This window comes from Macrosteles quadrilineatus, unplaced genomic scaffold, assembly GCF_028750875.1.
Source record: "Macrosteles quadrilineatus isolate MER2022 unplaced genomic scaffold, UCM_ALF_1.0 Scaffold_2__2_contigs__length_208266976, whole genome shotgun sequence".
Taxonomy (NCBI): Eukaryota; Metazoa; Arthropoda; class Insecta; order Hemiptera; family Cicadellidae; genus Macrosteles; species Macrosteles quadrilineatus.
In genome coordinates, this window is record NW_026542595.1 from 103,272,997 (window position 1) to 103,298,252 (window position 25,256).

Sequence of the window (25,256 nt, forward strand, 5' to 3'; positions counted from 1 at the left end):
AATGAACTTAAACGAGGAAAATATAAGTGAAAAGGTCACTTTCGGTGGTAAGTTTAATATAAGTTATTGTTATTTTTATTCGCAATTTTTATTTTGTTTTGTCAATCTAGTGGCATTTGTCGACGTTATTTTTGTAAGCGAACGGTCCAATCCCGGGTCTTGTCAATATCTAACACCTGCTGTTATAAAGCATTAATTGATTATTTGGTAGTCTAACGACAAATGATATCTGAGTCTGGTAACGATCATCACTTGATGATGCATTATATTTATAATTTAAGTTAATCTAAACCACAGGTTTAGAAATGACAGCGGAGTGTACCGATTTTGAGTGTTGTTACCAACCAAAACAGATCACAGGCTCACAAACCGCAGGGGACTATACCGATTCATGTCGGTGTTGTTATTCAACTAAAACAAACCACAGGCTCAGAAACCGAAGGGGAGTATTACGATTTCGGTGTTGTTATAAAAAAAAAAAAAAAACAAACAACAGGCTCAGAAACCGCAGGGAAGTGTAGAGATTTCGGTGTTGAAATCCAACAAAAACAAGCTACAGGCTCAGAATCTGCAGGGGAGTTTTACGATTTCTGTGTTGTTATGACAAAAAAAAACCACAGGCTCAGAAACCACAGGGGAGTATTACGATTTCGGTGTTGTTATCCAAATAAAAACAAACCACAAGCTCAGAAACCGCAGGGAAGTGTACAGATTTCGGTGTTGAAATCCAACAAAAACAAACCACAGGCTTAGAAACTGCAGGGGAATATACCGATTTCGGTGTTGTTATCCAACAAAGCCACAGACTCAGAAACCACAGGGGAGTGTACAGATTTCGGTATTGAGACCCATCAAAAACAAAGCACAGACTCAGAAACCCCAAGGGAAGTATCCCGATATCGGTGATGTTAAAAAAAAAAAAAACAAACCACAGGCTCAGAAATCACAGGGGTGATACCGATTCTGGTTTGGTTATCCAACAAAAACAAACCATAGGCTCAGAAACCAGAGCGGAGTGTACCAACTTCGGCAATGTTATTGGACAAAAACAAACCGCAGGCTCAGAAAACGCAGGGGAGTATACCGATTTCGGTGTTGTTATCCAACAAAAACAAATCACAGGCTCAGAAACGAAAGCGGAGTGTACCGATTTCGGTGTTTTTATCGAACTAAAACAAATCACAGGCCCAGAAAGCGCAGGGGAGTATACCGATTTCGGTTTTGTTTTCCAACAAAAACAATCCACAGGCTCAGAAACCGCAGGGAAGTATCCCGATATCGGTGATGTTATCCAACAAAAACAAACCACGGGCTCAGAAACCGAAGGGGAGTATACCGAATACGGTGATGCTACGCAACAAAAAAAAACCACATGCCCAGAAACCGAAGAGGAGTATACCGATTACGGTGATGCTACGCAACAAAAACAAACCACAGGCTCAGAAACCGAAGAGGAGTACACCGATTACGGTGATGCTACGCAACAAAAGCAAACCACAGGCTCAGAAACCGAAGAGAAGTATACCGATTGCGGTGATGCTACGCAACAAAAACAAACCACATGCCCAGAAACCGAAGAGGAGTATACCGATTACGGTGATGCTACGCAACAAAAACAAACCACAGGCTCAATAACCGAAGAGGAGTATACCGATTACGATGATGCTACGCAACAAAAACAGACCACAGGCTCAGAAACTGAAGAGGAGTATACCGATTACGGTGATGCTACGCAACAAAAGCAGACCACAGGCTCAGAAACCGAAGAGGAGTATACCGATTACGGTGATGCTATGCAACAAAAACAAACCACAGGCTCAGAAACCGAAGAGGAGTATACCGATTACGGCGATGCTACGCAACAAAAACAGACCACAGACTCAGAAACCGAAGAGGAGTATACCGATTACGGCGATGCTACGCAACAAAAACAGACCACAGGCTCAGAAACTGAAAAGGAGTATACGGATTACGGTGATGCTACGCAACAAAAACAGACCACAGGCTCAGAAACCGCAGGGAAGTGTAGAGATTTCGGTGTTGAAATCCAACAAAAACAAGCTACAGGCTCAGAATCTGCAGGGGAGTTTTACGATTTCTGTGTTGTTATGACAAAAAAAACCACAGGCTCAGAAACCACAGGGGAGTATTACGATTTCGGTGTTGTTATCCAAATAAAAACAAACCACAGGCTCAGAAACCGCAGGGAAGTGTACAGATTTCGGTGTTGAAATCCAACAAAAACAAACCACAGGCTTAGAAACTGCAGGGGAATATACCGATTTCGGTGTTGTTATCCAACAAAAACAAGCCACAGACTCAGAAACCACAGGGGAGTGTACAGATTTCGGTATTGAGACCCAACAAAAACAAAGCACAGACTCAGAAACCCCAAGGGAAGTATCCCGATATCGGTGATGTTAAAAAAAAAAAAAAACAAACCACAGGCTCAGAAATCACAGGGGTGATACCGATTCTGGTTTGGTTATCCAACAAAAACAACCCACAGGCTCAGAAGCCGCAGGGAGTATACCGATTTCGGTGTTGTTATAAAACAAAAAACCCAGGCTCAGAAACCGCAAGGGAGTGTACAGATTTCAGTGTTGTTATCCAACAAAAACAAGCCACAGACTCAGAAACCACAGGGGAGTATACCGATTTCGGTGTTGAGACCCAACAAAAACAAAGCACAGACTCAGAAACCGCAAGGGAGTGTACAGATTTCGTTTTGTTATCCAACAAAAACAAACCACAGGCTCAGAAACCAGAGCGGAGTGTACCAACTTCGGCGATGTTATTGGACAAAAACAAACCGCAGGCTCAGAAAACGCAGGGGAGTATACCGATTTCGGTGTTGTTATCCAACAAAAACAAATCACAGGCTCAGAAATGAAAGCGGAGTGTACCGATTTCGGTGTTTTTATCGAACTAAAACAAATCACAGGCCCAGAAAGCGCAGGGGAGTATACCGATTTCGGTTTTGTTTTCCAACAAAAACAATCCACAGGCTCAGAAACCGCAGGGAAGTATCCCGATATCGGTGATGTTATCCAACAAAAACAAACCACGGGCTCAGAAACCGAAGGGGAGTATACCGAATACGGTGATGCTACCCAACAAAAACAAAGCACAGGCTCAGAAACCGAAGGGGAGTATACCGATTACGGTGATGCTACCCAAAAAAACAAACCACAGGCTCAGAAACCGAAGAGGAGTATACCGATTACGGTGATGCTACGCAACAAAAACAAACCACAGGCTCAGAAACCGAAGAGGAGTATACCGATTACGGTGATGCTACGCAACAAAACAAACCACAGGCTCAGAAACCGAAGAGGAGTATACCGATTACGGTGATGCTACGCAACAAAAACAAACCACAGGCTCAGAAACCGAAGAGGAGTATACCGATTACGGTGATGCTACGCAACAAAAAAAAACCACAGGCTCAGAAACTGAAGAGGAGTATACCGATTACGGTGATGCTACGCAACAAAAACAAACCACAGGCTCAGAAACCGAAGAAGAGTATAACGATTACGGCGATGCTACGCAACAAAAACAGACCACAGGCTCAGAAACCGAAGAGGAGTATACCGATTACGGCGATGCTACGCAACAAAAACAGACCACAGGCTCAGAAACCGAAGAGGATTATACCGATTACGGCGATGCTACGCAACAAAAACAAACCACAGGCTCAGAAACCGAAGAGGAGTATACCGATTACGGTGATGCTACGCAACAAAAACAGACCACAGGCTCAGAAACTGAACAGGAGTATACCGATTACGGTGATGCTACGCAACAAAAACAGACCACAGGCTCAGAAACTGAAGAGGAGTATACCGATTACGGTGATGCTACGCAACAAAAACAAACCACAGGCTCAGAAACCGAAGAGGAGTATACCGATTACGGCGATGCTACGCAACAAAAACAGACCACAGGCTCAAAAACCGAAGAGGAGTATACCGATTACGGCGATGGTACGCAACAAAAACAGACCACAGGCTTAGAAACTGAAGAGGAGTATACCGATTATGGTAATGCTACGCAACAAAAACAAACCACAGGCTCAATAACCGAAGAGGAGTATACCGATTACGGTGATGCTACGCAACAAAAACAGACCACAGGCTCAGAAACCGAAGAGGGGTATACCGATTACGGTGATGCTACGCAACAAAAACAAACCACAGGCTCAGAAACCGCAGGGGAGTATACCGGGTTCGGTGTTATTATCCAACAAAAGAAACCACAGGCTCAAAAACAGCAGGGGAGTATACCGATTACGGTGATTCTACGCAACAAAAACAAACCACATGCCCAGAAACCGAAGAGGAGTATACCGATTACGGTGATGCTACGCAACAAAAACAAACCACAGGCTCAGAAACCGAAGAGGAGTACACCGATTACTGTGATGCTACGCAACAAAAGCAAACCACAGGCTCGGAAACCGAAGAGGAGTGTACCGATTGCGGTGATGCTACGCAACAAAAACAAACCACATGCCCAGAAACCGAAGAGGAGTATACCGATTACGGTGATGCTACGCAACAAAAACAAACCACATGCCCAGAAACCGAAGAGGAGTATACCGATTACGGTGATGCTACGCAACAAAAACAAACCACATGCCCAGAAACCGAAGAGGAGTATACCGATTACGGTGATGCTACGCAACAAAAACAAACCACATGTCCAGAAACCGAAGAGGAGTATACCGATTACGGCGATGCTACGCAACAAAAACAAACCACAGGCTCAGAAACCGAAGAGGAGTATACCGATTATGGTGATGCTACGCAACAAAAACAAACCACAGGCTCAGAAACCGAAGAGGAGTATACCGATTACGGCGATGCTACGCAACAAAAACAAACCACATGCCCATAAACCGAAGAGGAGTATACCGATTACGGTGATGCTACGCAACAAAAACAGACCACAGGCTCAGAAACCGAAGTGGAGTATACCGATTACGGCGATGCTACGCAACAAAAACAGACCACAGGCTCAGAAACTGAAGAGGAGTATAGCGATTACGGTGATGCTACGCAACAAAAGCAGACCACAGGCTCAGAAACCGAAGAGGAGTATACCGATTACGGTGATGCTACGCAACAAAAACAAACCACAGGCTCAGAAACCGAAGAGGAGTATACCGATTACGGCGATGCTACGCAACAAAAACAGACCACAGACTCAGAAACCGAAGAGGAGTATACCGATTACGGCGATGCTACGCAACAAAAACAGACCACAGGCTCAGAAACTGAAGAGGAGTATACCGATTACGGTGATGCTACGCAACAAAAACAGACCACAGGCTCAGAAACCAAAGAGGAGTATACCGATTACGGCGATGCTACGCAACAAAAACAGACCACAGGCTCAGAAACTGAAGAGGAGTATACCGATTACGGTGATGCTACGCAACAAATACAGACCACAGGCTCAGAAACTGAAGAGGAGTATACCGATTACGGTGATGCTACGCAACAAATACAAACCACAGGCTCAGAAACCGAAGAGGAGTATACCGATTACAGCGATGCTACGCAACAAAAACAGACCACAGACTCAAAAACCGAAGAGGAGTATACCGATTACGGCGATGCTACGCAACAAAAACAGACCACAGGCTCAGAAACTGAAGAGGAGTATACCGATTATGGTGATGCTACGCAACAAAAACAAACCACAGGCTCAGAAACCGAAGAGGAGTATACCGATTACGGTGATGCTACGCAACAAAAACAGACCACAGGCTCAGAAACCGAAGAGGAGTATACCGATTACGGTGATGCTACGCAACAAAAACAAACCACAGGCTCAGAAACCGCAGGGGAGTATACCGGGTTCGGTGTTATCATCCAACAAAACAAACCACAGGCTCAAAAACCGCAGGGGAGTATACCGATTACGGTGATGCTACGCAACAAAAACAAACCACATGCCCAGAAACCGAAGAGGAGTATACCGATTACGGTGATGCTACGCAACAAAAACAGACCACAGGCTCAGAAACTGAAGAGGAGTACACAGATTACGGTGATGCTACGCAACAAAAGCAAACCACAGGCTCAGAAACCGAAGAGGAGTATACCGATTGCGGTGATGCTACGCAACAAAAACAAACCACATGCCCAGAAACCGAAGAGGAGTATACCGATTACGGTGATGCTACGCAACAAAAACAAACCACATGCCCAGAAACCGAAGAGGAGTATACCGATTACGGTGATGCTACGCAACAAAAACAAACCACATGCCCAGAAACCGAAGAGGAGTATACCGATTACAGCGATGCTACGCAACAAAAACAAATCACAGGCTCAGAAACCGAAGAGGAGTATACCGATTATGGTGATGCTACGCAACAAAAACAAACCACAGGCTCAGAAACCGAAGAGGAGTATACCGATTACGGCGATGCTACGCAACAAAAACAAACCACATGCCCAGAAACCAAAGGGGAGTATATTGATTACGGTGATGCTACGCAACAAAAACAAACCACATGCCCAGAAACCGAAGAGGAGTATACCGATTACGGTGATGCTACTCAACAAAAAAAAACCACAGGCTCAGAAACGGATGGGGAGTATACCGATTACGGCGATGCTACCCAACAAAAACAAAGCACAGGCTCAGAAACCGCAGGGGATTGTACAGATTTCGGTGTTGTTATCCAACAAAACCAAACCACAGGCAAACGTAATAAGCGTCTTTGTGCTACAACAATATGTGTAAAGATTTCGCGTGCTTTTTGAAAGGTTTTACTGTGATGGAAGAAGTGGAAAATCTTTTTCGGTACGGGTTATAATCGATACTTTTTATCACGAAAAATACATACAAAATGACAAAAAAACTAATACTGAGTGTCCAATAATGGTCTCCACTGTATAATTTTTTAACGACTGCATATATTTAAAACGAGCTTTGATACACGTACTAGGGTAATGTAAAGTACTTTAAGTATTATTAGTGCGGTCGACTTGTTTAAACGTGTAAGTTTATTTCAATATCGCCAAATCAGCGACCAATCCCAAATCAGCAGAGTGAATCCCCATCACCATCATTCAACGAGTTAACATTTTCTGCAATGTTATAGAAAAATGCTATCAATTTTGAAAAGCACGCTCCTCTTGTTGCATGCTGTTCTTGATTTTTTTAAAATGATAGTTTGTTTTAACTCCCGATAAATCTGAAGTGCGTCTTTTTAGCAAAAAATACCAACATCTGAAAAATCGGAAGTTGGTCTCCTAAGGGTTTAATTAATGTTCTAAACTGAAATAATCTTGTCACATTCTATGCTAAATCGATTTACTATTGTGTTTAGCATTCGTTTATTATATCATTCGTTACTGTACGACGATTATTTCTTTAAATTTAAATTGTGTTGTCGAACTTGACTCCATCGTAATGGGTCATCTGAAGGTCAGGCACGTCTTCTTTTAAGAGGGTCAAGGATTTTATGGTCAGTTGGTAACAGGTGTTACTTTTGTGCTCAAGGAAAATCGTAACTTTGAATTTTAAACATTAAAGTACAATGTACAGCTACATTATTATTTGTGCAATTTTATATCTAGTTTCCAATTTCCTGAGTTAAGAAAAAAACAATGCCTTTTCTACCAATATTTCGGTGATAGCCTCATAAACCGAGTACAGTGAATTACACATTGTCAAACCATTGATAATATTGTGTTGACTTGTACATATATCTTTACACAGTCTGTATACTGGAAATTGTAATAGTTAAACAGCCAGTGATGGATCTTATCATACAGAGGAAGAACCTATGTGATTATATTGTATTTTATATACAAGAACAAACAGTTTTGAGAGGATGCTTCGTACACTTTTATTAAATATCTTCTTGATCTGCATCAGAGCCTGTTTGCTAATCTTCAGTTATTACTGTTCTGTGTTTTCAGTGAGTTCAAGTGTATGTACAATATGAACGGATTAAAGTTAATCTTTTGTCATGGATTTCGTTTTAGTTACAAAACTTACCCCCGTAACGGAAATCAACCACCCTTACATTTTTTAAACTGATCCTATTAATATTTTAAGGGAGAATGTTCATTCCTTGGTAAAAACAATACAAAATTAAAACCTTGTTACGTCAATTTAAATTCAACATTTAGAATTTCAAGTGATCGACTTTAAATTATTCTATGATATAAAAGCCGATGGACAAAATCCTGAACATAGTTCAGAAGGTCATGACGCGCACACAATTGTACAACTCTACATAGACACTATTGATAGACTCATGTGTTATGCATGTGCTAGTAGCGTTTCTCAGTGTTGCCATTAATCGTAAACCGCAGATGTTGTGTGTTCAAACACAGGTGTACCACAACACTTTATGTTGTACCTTTGTGAATTTCGTCCAAGCTTTTTTAAAGCTTTAAATTGCATTTACTTTGGTATTTTGCCTAAGTATTACTTAAATTCATCGTTTTCATTTGTAAATAATGTTGATAACTAAAATCATCTTATCTAATTCATTAGCGGACAACCCAGAGTTTATAAAAAATAAGGTTTACCATAATTTGAAAATTAAATATCTAGATCAAAAGTATACATATTGAAGTCAAATATTCACAGTTGTGTATACTCAGAAATATACTCACTTAGCTCCCCGTATGTGTTAAAGAAAATTAGTGACATGCACCTAAGGATTTGTTGTTAATTCTAACCAAATCTTTATCATGACCAGAAATTGAGAATAATGAATGATTATGTAATGTTCTAAATATTGTGTAAAGGTCCTCAACAATTGAGGCGAAATGGTATTACTCAAAAATGCTTGAAATCAGATCATAAACTCAAATAATGTTATGTGCCGTTACAATCAAACGAGCGATAGTAAACGATTCGATAAAACCATTTGTATCTTTAATGAACAAAGTTTATAAAAGTATTGCGTTTTCAATGCTGGAAATTAAAGTTAACAACATAGGAGTTAAGTAAAATGCCACATACCTCTAACTAAAAAAAAATGATAGTTTGAATGCATAAAGCTAACACAGTTACTTAAAGCATTGAATATTAAAATCCAGGGAAGAAATATCATCTGAATGAACTAGTTCTTGCTGATTTTTTATTCGAATAGGGAATGAGAAATTCTCAGATGTACCAACTGTAAAAATTGTCTCCTAAGTTTGTTTTGTATACTATCATTTTATAAAGTACGTCCAAATACATCTCTTCTCTAAAACCGAATACTGCTGTAACATTGGAATGTGATGTTAACTGGAATGTAAAGTTAAGGCTTCTAAGATTTGTAATTTTACTGTCTCTATTGACACAAAAACAACTTCGGGAGGAATGACCTCTACGTGACGAGACGGAAGCGAGGAGGAGAGAAAGAAATGGACGCGACGGTGAAGGTAGAGTCAATGTGGGTCAGTGGAGGAGAGGATGTAGTCAAGGCCGTGGCAGGAGTGACCTCAAACCTGAAATTGAAACTGCCGCCTGTAGGCATCCAGTCTGTGGACCCCACACACAGAATCATAGCGTTGGCTTTACCAAAACGTTGTAATTAATACAATGCTTCTAGAAGTAAAGATCTCTGTATCTACCAACAATCACATAAGACCAATGTGGTTGGTTTTATGTAATCGTTGGAATCTACTACAGCTATTTAAATAGGGTTTTATCGAAACTTTGTGAAAATTTTTAATTTTTAACAAATTGAACTCATTGAAACTGCTGTTTGTAGATACTCATCCTGTGAATCTGATACACCGAATGATGAAGTTGTTTTACTGAAACATAGTAATAAATTAACACGCGCTTCTAGAATCAAGACGAATAGCCCTCGAATTTCTTTAGCCATATGTCTAACATTCGTATATTACAGGAATTACTCGAAAAATAAAATGTTTAAACAAATAGAAGGACTTGTAGAAGTCCAGCCAGTGAACTTTATACACTGAATGATTCCGTTGTTTTACGAAAAAAAAATTAATACGACGCTGCTTCTAGAAGTACAGCATGCGAACCTCTGTAAACATATAGGAATCGTGTTTATAGAATGTTTGTGAAAGATCTTTAAACGAATTGGACTCTTGCTTCTAGACACAAAGCCTTTAACCTCCTTAGGTACAGTTAATCATACAGTTGGTATTTATGATAGTAAAACAATCTTAAGTGGTTAACAAATTCTCCATTGTGCTACAGTACCGTCTTGATTGTCCTATCCACCTTGAGGGCGAACTATTACCATGGAATCGTGTCTAATTGAGAACCTGTACTTGACTGTTCTTTCGAGAGTGTTGCATATTGTTTCTTCAAATCTGTGTACATTTATGCTACTCTTCCCCCCTTAGCATTGAATATGTAATTATATCCAATGGTCTTAGAGTAAGGCAAACCTGTGGACACGAATTAGTTGTTTAGCTTTGTTACTTGCTACCTATGGATCGGGTGATTTGCTTTAACCCTCAGTCACAGTAACACAAAATTCAACAGAACAATACGCCACCGCGGCTGCTACATTGGCGGGAAGCTTGTTTAAAAGCAAGGTCATCGCATTGTTATCAGATCGGCCTGGTTATCACTACCGGATAACCCCCCCCCCCCCCCCAAATAAACACTCCCCTCTCTACTTATCTTCTGTTGTGGCTGACTATGCATAGTGACTAATGTTCCTGGCATTTGAGAATTGGATACTTTACTGTTAAAGGGAACATTCATTATTATCGATGATTTTTAATCGATATATCGGTATTTTTCTTTCCCTTTACGATCCATTACAAATTGACTACTATCTTGTTTAGGCTAAAATCAAGTCTATTATGGATTAAAACTGTTCTAAGCTAACCTAACATTACCAACCAAACTTGCTGTACTATTTTAAAAATTCCGTTTGATTACAGAAAAGGCATGTGGGGAATATTAAACGGAATTTTTAAATGTTAAAACAAGTTTGGTTAGTTTTGTTAGGTTGGTTTGGAACGGTTTCATTTCAATATTTTTTTTATACTGAACAATTTTTACAACACAACATTGAACAATATTTGTTTATCGTAGTTGTCAGCTGATAGGTTTAAATTCGTTAATATCGATATATCGATTGAAAATCATCGATAATAATGAATGTTCCCTTTAACAGGAAAATACCGAGAATGGTTTTAAGCTATTGAGGTACTGACTGACAAAGTTCGAATATTCGCGTTTTTAAGTACAAAATTCCTACCTGCCATTAAACGACGATTTATTTTTTATATGGTTCTTAAACAGAACAATGCTTCTTTGTAAATTTATTTACAGTATACAAGAGGAGGTAACAAATTGGAGATACTGTGTTTATCAATTAAAATATCTGTGTCAAACGACAATCTCCTTTCAAACCAATAAGAGAATAATAGTAATAAGGCAACACTAAATTACTGGTCCAATTATGTTTGGCCTTTTCAGTCTTTACATTTCCTATAACTATGTATTTATAAATTCATAACACATTTTTGAGTGAAAGACCCACCATAAACATTTCCTTCCATATTGGTTTAATTGGGTTAAATTGACAACTAATACAAACCAATATAGGTTTAGGATTTTTTTCGATCTGATGATTTCAACGAAATTTACCGTTTTTACAAACACACATAGAGATAAATTATTAATACTGAACAGTACCAAACAGGTTCATTGCTTTGACTATTGGATACTGTAGTAGACATCCCCTCTATATGGACCAGCTGTCACTATTTTTTTCTTTTATTAAAAAAGTATGTAGTTGCCAGTCAGACACAGAATGCACTAGTGTCTAAAAAGTAATATCAACTTCCTCAAATCGATTTTATAAAAGTCAAAAGTCAAAATTACCTCCAGATTTACAGAAGCAACAATACTAACCACCTAGAGATGACTCAATGTCTCGCATTGTATTCGAAGAAAACAATGTAATTGTTGTTCTGTTGCTGATGTAAACAACAATTAGATAACGCCCAATCACCCGCCGTTGTTGATTCAGGTTACGTCAACTGCAATCAACGATAAAGAAAATAAGAACTATTTATAAAGAAGAAATAGTGTTTAAACGTTCATGCTGATTACATTGTTACGAATATTGCTTAGGCCTAGAATAATTATTGAGCGGAGCGAGCGAAGCTCTTATACTACTCTCCAGCTTTTGTTTTACAAATACTCCTCCTGAACGGCTGAAGCGATCTGCACGAAATTTAACACAGTCATAGTACCCAACCATGGGAAGGTATAAATCTGAAATGGTACAAATCGGACCATAGGATTTTTCCCTACTTGAATGCAAACTTTTAGAAATTTAACTTGGGCCTTATGAATTAATTGGTCGCCATGACATTATTTGCGAGTAAACACTAAAAAGTAAACAAGAGCCTCGACATATGTTAGTCAACAAATCTACTACATTATAAATACAGTACAAAAGACAAAAATCGGATGAATACTAAAGAGCATATTTTAGTCTATTGTATGTAATACGAATTGATTAACAATCAGTTCTATATTGAGTGATAAAAATCATGCCGTTAATATTTAATTGTAAAATAGTTCTGTTCTTTTTAACAACAATGAATAGTCAACTAATTAGGCCTATGTTGCTTGGAGAAGGAGGAGATAAACGGGGTCATTAAAAAACACTAAAACATAATCATACCAACAAAAATCGCACCGCCCCTGATTTGCAAGTAAATTTGTAAAAAATGTACTTGTAGCTAAAAATACAAAATCATTTTACGAAATGAAATCACAACCACTTGGTTTGCAGGTAAGGTTTAAGACTAAACGGTGTAACTTAGACAATAAAATAGTCATATTTATAAATTTTATTGCACAAAAGGGATATTTTGAAAGTCGTTGACGATATATTTCTTACTTTTAACTGCTAAAATAAAACTAGACCTAAGTTATAGGCCTATACTTAAACGAATTGATAATTTTAAGAATCGATTAGCCTATCTCAATTATTCGCTGGTAGGAAATGATTACAAACAAAAAGTTAATGTATTTATAAAAAATGCATTCTTATTACAAAATTAAATTATGAATGGCTCAGATAAAAAAACTAATTAGTGAAGTTAAGATAAAATTATATTCTAACAAAATCAGAAGCAATTAATTTATGAGAACCGGATGAAACATTGTATACATATACGGTTCCTGCAAGTAGACAATTCATTCACTTAATCCTGACTTATGATTGACTTTGGATACATACTGCAAATAGGCATTCTATTTAAAATGCGAACCAAATATATCATTGACATTGAATATGCTGACTCCACTCAATATTGCAAGCAGACAACTGCATTGTACACCTAGTTATGTTACATATTTGGTAGTTAGTAAAATTGGGAATATATTTAAAACTAACTATCCTAATTACCTTCCTTAAAAAAATCATAAATTTCTATAGTATGTCAAAATGTTGTGAGTTGAAACGGTCCTAAATCGTTTATTTATAACTACGAACAGTTCAAATTTTTTATATTTATTTAAGGAAATTAATTTAAATGCCTCCTGGCCGAAAATAATAACCTTACACTGCTCGGCAATTTATTAGACCTAACCGTACTAACGACACTGTTCAACGAAAAGTTAAACAGTTTTAGTTCAAAACTTAACTCATAGGTGTCAGCACATGTTTGGTATAACCTTTGACTATTGATACAACTAGGCATTTGATTCCCATGTTAAAATGATTTGTTCTAGAGTTTTAATCAAAATGGACGAAATGAAGAGAGTCATAGACAGATAGCTATGATGTAAATTACCTCTCTGAATACATTCTAACCTAGTCAGGCTGATAGAACGATTTTTGAAAAATATAGCTTTATTTAATTCCACATCAACTATTCCAGTAACAAAAAGTAAGATATAAAATAAAATGTAAAGCACTAGTTCAATCTGTGACAGGCTCATTACTATGTCCTTTTTATATGAAAACATTGTCGAGAACTGATCCATATAGATATCTATCCGAAAGTCAATGGTTGTACTTTTTGGCAAGTTACAACTTTAAAACATCACAGTCTACGAACCAATTGTTTTATCTATATATTTAATACACAGTTGTAACACTGTTTTCTCAGTAATTACTGGACCGATCTACAAGATTTATGTCTCAAATTAAAGGGGATAGTGTGTAGATTTGCCGAACTTCCTTAGAATTTACGTTTTTTCTAAGGGCTACGACCTACAGCCCTTTAAAGGTCGAGTCAATACAATTCTTATTGAAGAATATAATACACAGTTTATAAATTATTCGTCAGCTGTTTAATGTTTGTCAGACATTTGTTATTATTTTTATAACCTCACTTTCAGTATGCAAAGTAATCGTGGTATGCAATTATTAAACTTGGAGTTTCTTTTTATAAACACACGATTTTGATCAAGGAAAGTGTATTTGTTAACTTATTTTTGAAATGTTTTAGTTGTCCTACAAAGTGATCTGAAGGAAAGTGGTAATTGAGTTTAAGTTTAAGTATGGAATGTGAAATAATACCCATAGTAGGGAACGGAAACTTATTGTTTTGATCAATATAAATTATTCTCTACGGCCACCAGAATAATCATGGGGAAATCCGCTTGCAAGTTGTACATATAATTGCTAATGAGTGGGAAACATACAAACATTTTATAGTAGGTGACGAATCTTACTCAAGATCAGTGTTAGACGTTCAGTGGTACCAAACTATACCTTCTCGAGATGGCCAGTACGCTGGGATACGTGGAGCTACAATATATCAGTGATTTTTTTTTTCAAGTACACAGGGAAGTTGCTTGAGAAACTGTGACTTACCATTTGGTTCTGGGGAAGAAGTATGTGACTTGATGTTTAATGGCAATGTTGACTCGGGTCATTATAGCGTTATAAAACTTTATAATTAACCCCAGGGTGAGAGAAGTACAAAAATAAAAATAAAAGGTAATCATTAACCGGGCGTAAAGAGACATACAGAACGAAAAAAAAACATGTAGAGAACCATCGAACTAAAAAGGTAAAGAGCAGTGATGGTGTTAAATGTGCTCTGGAAGTCCAAAAAAAAAATACCAACTCTTTTGAATTGGGGTCGTTAGATTGGATTTGTCAGTACTTCAAATCTATGAATTTCGAGTCAGAACAGACTAACTGGGACACAAAAATGTTTAAGTTTTCCTGCAAAGTGATCTGAAGGAAAGTGGTAATTGAGTTTAAGTTTGAGTATTGAATGTGAAATAATACCCATAGTAGGGGACGGAAACTTATTGTTTTGATCAATATAATTTATTCTCTATAGCCACCAGAACAATCAGAGGGAAATCCGCTTGCAAGTTGTATAGATAATTGCTAAGATTGGTAAACATACAAACATTTGATCGTAAGTGATTAATCTTACTCAAGATCAGTGTTCGACATCCAAATTTTACCTTCTCGAGATGGCGAGTACGCTGGGATTTGGAACTACAATTTATCAGTGAACTATACCCTAACTATATCTGTTCGAGTAGGCCTACACAGGGAAGTTGCTTGAGAAACTGTGACTTACGATTTCGGTTCTGGCGAAGAAGTATCTGACTTGATGTTTAATGGCCATGTTGACTCGGGTCATTATAGCGTTATAAAACTTTATCATTAACCCCATGATGTGAAAAGTACAAAAAGAAAAAGAAAAGGTAATCATTAACCGGGCGTAAAGAGACATACAGAACGAAAAAAAACATGTAGAGAACCATCGAACTAAAAAGGTAAAGAGCAGTGATTGTGTTAAATGTGCTCTGGAAGTCCAAAAAAAAAAAAAAATAAAAAAAAATACCAACTCTTTTGAATTGGGGTCGTTAGATTGGATTTGTCAGTACTGCAAATCTATGAATTTTGAGTCAGAACAGACTAACTGGGACACAATTATTTTTTCCCTATGTTGTCACAAGGGGAAGGTAAAATGAACTCCTTATCAACATTTTGAGTTTATGGAAAATCTTATCAACAGCGACTATAAAAAAAGTATTAAGGGTCAAGAGACAAAAAACAAGAGAGTTAAGAGTTAAGAGTAAAATATAATACAAATCTGCATTTGAAATGGCCAGTTCTAAGTCTCACTTGAATCAACATATTTCTGGTAGTGGTAGTCTACATAGTTTTAAAATCCACGACTCCTTTTCCATCAAATTGGACCGTTAATACCCTCTAACATTGAACAAAGTAAGCCCAACTTTATATATACGACGTAAACACAGCTTTTACTCACAGTATAGGTAGAAGATTCGTGAAATGCGACCAACTGCTGATGCGTGATTTACATGTAGGCTAAGTGACTATCTTTATTCCATACAACAAATGTAATGAAAAAAAAAACGACGAATATAGGAATATACTTGAGCAAATTATCTAAATATCATAAATAGCTGCTTATTAGGTTATCAGCATTGCCCAGTTCGTATACTATTTATTTTTCAAATGAAACTCGAATTAATATAAAACATTCATTTGGTTAAAATAATATATCGGTTTGATTAACATAAAATATTTTAGACAGGCAAACTATCAGTTCTATTTCATGTAAAAAATTAAACAACCCCTAAATAAAATACAAACATAAACAGTATTTGTTAATTATTATTTATTATATTGCCGACAATATTCCCGTGGCGGAGCACGGGCGGTTAACTAGTAATATTTAAAAGGAGATTTGATTAATTTTTATCAAGTGGCATTCCATCGCATGTCTAGTTCTGTATCCAAAGGACGGTTGTAGTAACATGTGTAGTTTTTATGTCAAAGTCTGGTTGTTTTTTACTCTCGGATTTCCAATGACTGATACTCACTCGAGTTATTCCCCACAAGATTTTATTTTTGATTTTACGAACACAACAGATTTAACTTATTATTCCATTAGTGAATCTTCTTAATCTTCATCAGGATGCAATTGTCTCCTTGTGAAATCATCTTACAGCACCAACTAAGAGTAAATACTACTTGGAATGATTCACTAACATTTTCTGAAACCCAAAAGATATTCATAGAATGACATATGTGACTTAAATTAATTAATCACATTTTTATCTGCACATAGTCGTTTTTATTCCTTTAAATTTTATGATTTCTAGCATCAATCTATTAGAACCCAAATGTAACTTAAAACCCTAATTTTAAACTAACAAACTCCTTTACTTCACCAAATAATAAATACATACACGTTAAATTAACCATAAAATAAAAATTCTCTTTTACACTAAAAAAACCTAGATCACACAAGAATGTTAAAATATCATATTTTGATTGAAATGGAAGTCACTAAGCTTTATAGCTTGATTAAGTGGCAGTCAGGACAAATGGATCAGATAAACCGTTACAATTCAGATGAATTGATACAACTTATCTACATTTATTAGTTTTGGGAGACAAGATAGAGCATGTCCCTCTTACCAAACAAAAGTAATTGTATCGCATTTAAGACAAAATGTTTTCAAGTTTTTTCCCAGTCGATAACACAAAGTAAAAAACGTGGTTTAACTCCTTTTGGAAGTCTAGGCATTTTTAATTTGACCATAAATCAGTTTGTTTCTCTTCAATATAGCATAATATTTTTTTTTATTAATTTTCCAAGACGAGTGGCATGGTGTCTTTTCAAAAGTTTAAAAATTGATTAAAATAATTATTAACTTCAAGATACACTGTGACTACGTTATTTATATATCTTCATTTTTTACTAACCGAACAATTCAGACGATAAAATACTAAGTATAATATATTTTTTCGGGTATTGAGCAGATTCGGTCGACAGCACTAGTTATTTTACTTATTATGGTTTACATTGCACAGCTACACAGTTTTATTCATGTACATTAAAACAGAAACCGTCAAGGATCATGAAAATATAAACGTCACTGGTCCGAAAGCAAATGTGTTTGTAATAATAATATTAAATGCAACTGTCAAAAAGCATCCAAACTAGCGGTTACGGTTAGTATATTCGGGCTCGTGACATAATTTATTTCAGTTCATAATCCATTATGTTTTCTGTTCTAATATCACAGGTTAAGAAAAGAACAGATGCCCGGATTAAGTCATACAATCGTATTTTACACATTGGAAGTAATACTCGAATTACAAGGCATTGTCCAAAACAAACGCGTTATTATTACTGCAAGGCCAGACTGTTTACTGATAAGAAGACGTCTAGTCAACACCCGGAACTTTTTAGGAGGTTTGTCAGACTTCGCGGAACTTAACCGTGATCGTCAGCTAAAAGGAACAACTAATGACAACTAAGGAAATTTGTTCAACGTTCAACTTGAGTTGCTTATTAGCTTTTTTTTAAACAAGTGGTAGTTTTAAACTTTTTGTTAATGTTGTTGGGGATACACAAATCTTTCATGTGAAAGCGATATCAAATGAAAATAATAAAATGTGCCGAATGATATGGGTAACCGGGTGCTTGCCTTCTAGGCTGATGGTCGCTGGTTCGATTCCAAATCGAGATCTGTTTGGGCTTTACTGCCATTGGACTGTAAATTAATGACATAATCTAAAAAAAAAAGTTCTTTTGCAAAAAAAGTCAAAACTGGCTGGCGTTATCGAACAAATATTTATGGGTAATAATGTGTCTAATAAGACTGTGGATATAGATTTAAAAAATATGATAAATTACAATCGACTACCAGTTGTTTGAAAACCAGACGGCATTGTATATTCGAAGCCTAGGTATGTAAACATTCATTACATACCGTGTATGTAGATAATAGATACCAATGTGATGTTAAATATCAAAATGTGTACAATTCAGCCAAACGTCAAATTGTTGCCAAACAAAAATCAGGCAGCTGTATGAATATCAGCTTAATATCCATGTAGGCCTGATTACGACCGGCATAACTGGTAAAAATCAATCAACTTTATAATATCGTCCATGGATATAAGCTTTACAGTATAAGTGTAGATAAATATAAAGTGTTGAAAGGAGTTTTTATCTTTTAAATATTCGTCTTAGTCTTAGTCTGAGAGCTTTAAGAGCTCTTTTAAGATCTAAGTCGTAAAACATCAGGGAAGTGTTAATTAATATTTTGATGTGATTGAATTCCGTCTAAACTATACATTTTACTAATATATTTGTTACTATTTTCGTTTGAAAACGAATTGTGTAGAACAATTTAAAGTAGTACGTGGTTGAATCTGCTATGTTATCTGTCGTCCTATGTCAGCAAAGAGGTTGAAAGTCTGCAAATTGTTGAGGGACTGGGAGAAGATTAAAATAAAGCACAGAGATTTCATACACGACTTTACTCTCTTGAAAATAAACTTTTTCATATTCACTTTTATTTTGAGCGAGAATCTCAATTTAAATATAACACAATTTTTACGATAAAGATTTGTAAATAAATATGTATCTGACATTTTTCCTGCAATGGACATTCTTTATTGAAAAATGTCATGATTTTTTTCATACGTAATAGAGTGGAGGATTTTAAGAATGCAATGGAAATTCTCAGTATATTCATGAGTATTTGTGAAACCATATTTGACGAGTCAGTTATACAATTATTTAAAATTGATTATCAAATTTCGCTAGTAAATAATAATTTGATCAATTAGGACAATTAGATTATTTGACAAGTTCACTGGGCTCGAGCCCGGGATTGTTTTTTACATTACATCAGGCTAGGGGTTGTGGTTTTATCACTTTGATAAAATCCATTGGTGCTTTTGCGGGATTTGAGCCCGGGACCTCAGAGACCGAAGTCCCACACTAGACCAGCTCGCTTAACAAGTAGAATTATATTAGACTTTACTATCTTGATAATTTTAGATTACTATTTATATTTAGCAAGAGATAATGTTCTCTCCTAGCCGTGTGTCTTATTATTCACAAAATCTCAATCCAAATAAAATTACACAGCCTTTAACGTTTTCCTCGTCCACATGGGCTTCAGTTTTGTGCGTGGAACATATCAACGGATGGGTGAGCCGCTATAGTACAGGAAACTGTACTGATAATTGTTCAAAGATGCTACACCAAGGCACGAACCTATGACGCCAATGCCTTTATTGAGCGAAGCTCACTTTCCCTCACTTTGTAACTTCTTTGTAAGAGCATCAGAATGTAATGGCTTGACCAATCGATATGAAATTTGGCCAACAGCTAAGGAATACTGAGCACAATGTTTTGGTAAAATATATTTGCGAATTTCCTTTTGGATTTTATTTTACGGGTCACGCAATTTCGCTTGTCATTTTAATGTAAGTTGAAAGAACAATTATAATGGGTTTATGGCATATGGGTTTATCTAGTTTTATTTAAATAAGATAAACATATGTTAATTGTTTGTAACTGTTTTGTTTACATTTCAATGTTTACTTTCATCCTAGGTTAAAGTTGGAATGTAACAGTTTATCAATGGAAGTAACAGTTTTGCTATATTTGTTTTGAGCATGCCTCAAAGGCCACGTCGTAATATTGGTCGTCGCACCAATAATGCAAATATTGTAAGAGAGTGGCATCGTGAACAAGAAGAACCAGATGAAGCAGTGGCGGAAAAAGCTGATAATGATAGGCAGTTAGCTAATCAATTCCGACATGAATTAGATGCACTAAAATTTTACACTTGCACTAACTGTCATTGCCAACAACTAACAGCTTCAAACCAATCACCGATTTGTTCGCGTTGTCGTTCAAATGCAACTTAATTCACGGCGTTAAATAATATGGATGTGTCAAGTGTTCCGAACGAATTAACTGACCTGACGATTGTAGAACAAATGTTGATTGCACGAGTATATCCTGCTATGCCCATTTACAAAGTACTGTACAAGCAAATGGTCAGGATGGCCAGTTTCACTACAAAGGTACAGTATGAACTATCAGATAAATTTGTCATTCTTTAGAACTTAAATAATATCGGGCAAACAAACGGTGAATCTGTTGAAAGGGAACAGCTGCTTTAGCCATTGACAATCTTTAAATAATGCTTCGCTCATTTATGCGTCTAAAGTGAAATGGCAGACCACCCTAGTTAAATCCACCGCACTTCTGTCCGACAAGCCAACTCAACATAAATATAAAAGCTTGGTTGACATGGTAGATGCAAATGTATTAAAACTCTAAAAAGTGTTAATATGTTATTATATTAACATTTTTAGACATATATTTACAGTTATTCCTGATTAACTGACAAATGAATATCACTTTACAAGTGTCTGTTACAAACATTTTTTTCAACCAACCATCACAACCGTTACTTTTCAGAACTGTTATAATGCTACAAATTCGACAAAAATATTAGTCGTATGTCAAAAAATGTATGTTAAAAATTACCTTTTTAGGAACGTAGTTTTTGTTTGAACCAATAATTTGTTCGACAAAATAGATCTTAACTCATATTATCCAATATCCGGATGGTACAAAGTAAAATGTAGTGTGTTTTAACCTGAAAGCCAAGGAATTTTTGCAACTAAATCATAGTTCTTTCTAACAATTCAATTGCAAAATGTATAGGTGTATACTGATCTTTTTAGTATTACCGTATTACTAGTTTTACTTAACGCAAAGCAAAACCAATAAACTAAATAGATAAAAAAAAAACACTGTCTATACGGTTAATTTTACAGCTTTGCTTTTGTAACTTTTTTTAAAATTAATATCTTGAATGAATAAGAAACTTAGTTAAGAATATACGTTAAATAATGTCCAATAACTTATCAAAACAGTTCTAATAGGACATTTGAAAAGCATTAAAACATTTATTTTCCCGATACGTTATTTCTCCGAAACAGTAAATGTGACGCAGTAACCAGTTCCAGCCTGATTGTTCGATTTCATTGTAAACGTTTTATTTTAATGGAACATACAATCGTACAACAATAGCCGATAAAACTTTTACCGTTGTTGGACTTTTGTAATCAAAAGAATCGTTCGTAAATCTAACAGTAACTGACTGGTTTGTGGCAGTATATTGACCATTGAGTTTTAAAGAATTTATTTGATAATTTTTTTCATTCTTTATTGTAGTGCCTTGTTTAGTATTTGTTTGATATGTATCATTGTTAATGTTGAAGGTGTAGTTTGATTAAAATTTTTTTTTTACATTTCTTAATAACTACATAATAAAATAACATTGTAGGGTGTGGTGAATATTGAATGAAATAATAGCCTCATTTGATACAAGGCCGTGGCGTTGGTGTGTGGCAACGTCGCACCGGCCTGTTGCCATGGTGATAACAGTAACGATGCAAACATAAACAATGCGCAGACGCTCCAGTGCAACAGCTGTTTTAGGCCGGATCTGCGACGTTGCCACTTTTCTCTCGCTGCAGCCTTGCATTAGAGGAGGCTATGTAAAAATAATAGTACATTATTTCATTTACGCACAATTATAGCGTGAACAATTACAAAATATAGATTACGTAAATGTCCGGAAGATGTAACAATAACTTTTATTTCGACCAGTCACTCCGGTCATCATCAAACCCAATCGGAAACTGATCGCTACTGTGACAGTCTCAATTGGGCCTGATGAGGACGGGAGTGACTTCTAGAAATCGTCCACTAATCGAACATCTGTCAAACATATTGTTTTCTATGTTGCAATAGTTTGCAGCACGATTACTAGAAAAAACCTTTTTTCTAGTAATCGTGGTTTGCAGTATAGGTACGAACATTTCGAAACTTGTATGAAGGCATATTAGATCATATCAGTATAGGTACATCGTAAAATAATAATTGCATTTCTATTCAATGCTTTATTACGAAAACGAACACCTAGAGTTGTACTTTATTTAGCGTGTAATATTTTATCAACATTACAATGTTACAAGCTAGTTTGGAGTAGATTAGAAGCGTGTGCCAGTTATCAGTTAGGAAGTGTTTGCATTAGACAATATTGTTTCTCGTGGCATTTTCAGTCTCGTTCCTCTAATAACATTTAGGTAAGATTTTTTTCTCTGAAACCATTGAGTTGAATGAATTCAATAGTGCATTACCCTTGTTATAAATTAGAACACGGGGTTGTTTATCAAAGAACACAGAGCAGGGTGTTTTGTTGTATGATTTTCAAAATCAAATTAAGTACCTTACAGCAATTTTGAAATCCAAGGACTTAAAAGAATAAGGAAATTATTTGCCTACGTAACAGACTTTGTTTTTCAGGATCACTACATTACAAGGACTCGGTACAAATATATAAATGCTAATTATTTTTCATGGCTGCATTACATTCTATAATCAACAAATGACGGATTTTTGTCTCACAAAATCAGCTGAGTTTTTATGTTTACATTTCGTGTAGTTTGTGTGTGTAAAAAAATTTACCTTTTGTTTCAAAATGGGGCGGTCTTCGGAAGAATGTGACTACAATATATCCATGCACGGCCTGGAACCCCCGATTATGTGCACAAACAAGTTGATAAAGGAATTAAAAGGATTGCCATTGAAAGGTATTCACACATTTTTTCAGTGATTATATTTTCAGTAGATGTAAATAGGTATTTGTTTGATCTTTTACATATTTTAATCCTAACCATCTTTCAATTTAGTGGCATTTTATTAACAACTTTATCAGCTAAGCCAGAGATTGCTTAATATGTTCTACCATTTCGCAGGACAATCAACCAAAGCTCTACTCTAACGGTCATTGACATTCTGAATCGTTCAAAACAATGGAAACTAGGCTAATGTCTTTTAAAATGTAGTTTACTGAACGATCACGTGAATATACGAGTAGAGATTTAAGGAACAGCCTTACGCTCGTGTCTTTAAAACTTCTACGAGTGTCATAAAGACTTATTACGCGAGTTGCTTACACTACCTTAATTAGGCCAGTTTTTTATTTTGTATGCAAAACGTCATTAGGCTAACTATATCTTTCTCTTACATATTATTACACATTAAAAATCAAATAATTCTTTTATTTAGGTAGTAAAAGATTATCACAAACCATTTAACCCTTACTTCCACGTCGTCTATTTCACTAGAACTGTCTGACATTTAAAATATGTTTCATAAGCTTTCCTGCAACTGTTAAGGTACGCGCGCACTGCGCCGTCACGGCCGTCACGGCCGTCACGGCCGTCACGGCCGTCACCGCCGTCACCGCCTTTTTCAGGGGGGGTGCGCGCACTGCGACGGCACGGCCGGCCGTGACAGCATTTTGGACTGATGTATTTTGCAATTGAGTTGTTTTGCTGTGAGCAGTGAGAGTGTGGGAGCTATGGATATCGACGAAGACGTGGTGGTAGTTGGATTAATTTTAGGAGAAGAGGAAGAGGAGAGGAAGAGGAAGAGGAAAGCGAGATTTTGGATACATAATATAAATAGAAAACGACTAGGTTTTGGTGAATTTCACACATTATTCCCCGATCTTGTAGAGGACGATGACAAATGTTTCCAGTACTTTAGGATGACCCATGAAAAGTTCGAATGTCTACTTCGAAACCTAGATGAAAGTCTTTCTAGACATGATACAAATTTCCGTGCCGTGGGGTGCGCGCACTGGGACAGCACGGACGTCACGGAATTGTCCTGAGATTCGCTCCTCCGAACTTTCTGACAGACGTCGGTGGCGGCGGTGGCGTCCGTGACGGCCGTGCCGTCCTAGTGCGCGCACCTCCATTACATTACATGGGAACGACTTTTGGAAAAGGCCGGCCGTGACGGCGCAGTGCGCGCGGGGCTTTAGTTGACAAATCTTTTAGTTTCTCCTTAGGTTATGAAAAGAAAGTTTTAGTTTTCGGCGGAAGTTGGAAAATCAACAATTTAATTGGTCACTATTAGCTGATAAGGTGGCGTTTGAAGCGTTACAATTTGACCTCTTTTCTCTCAATCCTTAACCCCATTGGTCCGTCACTTTACCACACTAAGGTGTAGTAAACAATGCGGTAAAGTTATACTTTTCAATTTTAAAAATTGAATTGAAAACGGTCCCAAGAAAAAATTGTGTACACTCCACAACTACTGATCGTTTGTAATAATTCCTAATTTAAACCTCTTAAAATAACTACGAGATAAACTACAGGTAACGGGAAGAGTCGAAAGTCATCTTCTATGACGTGGCAGTGCTTGATGATGCCTATTTCTAGGTCATGTTGCCGGAACATAACTGTAGGCATTAGAGCACTGCACATTAGGACCACAGTGTAACACCGTACTTTCACTACATTATGCAACTGTTACAGCTCAACACCGTATTGTATGGACCTCTAGAACCTTGGTGAGGTTCAGTGGACCGCGAATATGTGTTACACTACCACAATGTGTTTGGTAGTGTAGTCAGTGCTATGC

General features: G+C 36.7%; 2 protein-coding genes across 2 annotated transcripts in view; both read left to right on the forward strand.

Annotated features, from left to right (window-relative positions):
- Window positions 1-905: 905 nt before the first annotated feature.
- LOC128984705 (uncharacterized) lies at window positions 906-24,501 on the forward strand. Its single transcript, XM_054404045.1, has 6 exons — window positions 906-2,160; window positions 2,756-3,277; window positions 3,321-4,850; window positions 4,958-6,758; window positions 9,347-9,538; window positions 24,171-24,501. The coding sequence occupies exons 1-6, from the start codon at window positions 906-908 to the stop codon at window positions 24,499-24,501; spliced, it is 5,631 nt and encodes a 1,876-aa protein (XP_054260020.1).
- The window catches only part of LOC128984706 (proton-coupled zinc antiporter SLC30A1), a 57,173-nt gene continuing 55,222 nt past the window's right edge, over window positions 23,306-25,256 (forward strand). Inside the window, exon 1 of the mRNA XM_054404046.1 lies at window positions 23,306-23,413. The gene's annotated coding sequence lies outside the window, so the exon portion shown is untranslated. The remainder of the gene's footprint in view (window positions 23,414-25,256) is intronic.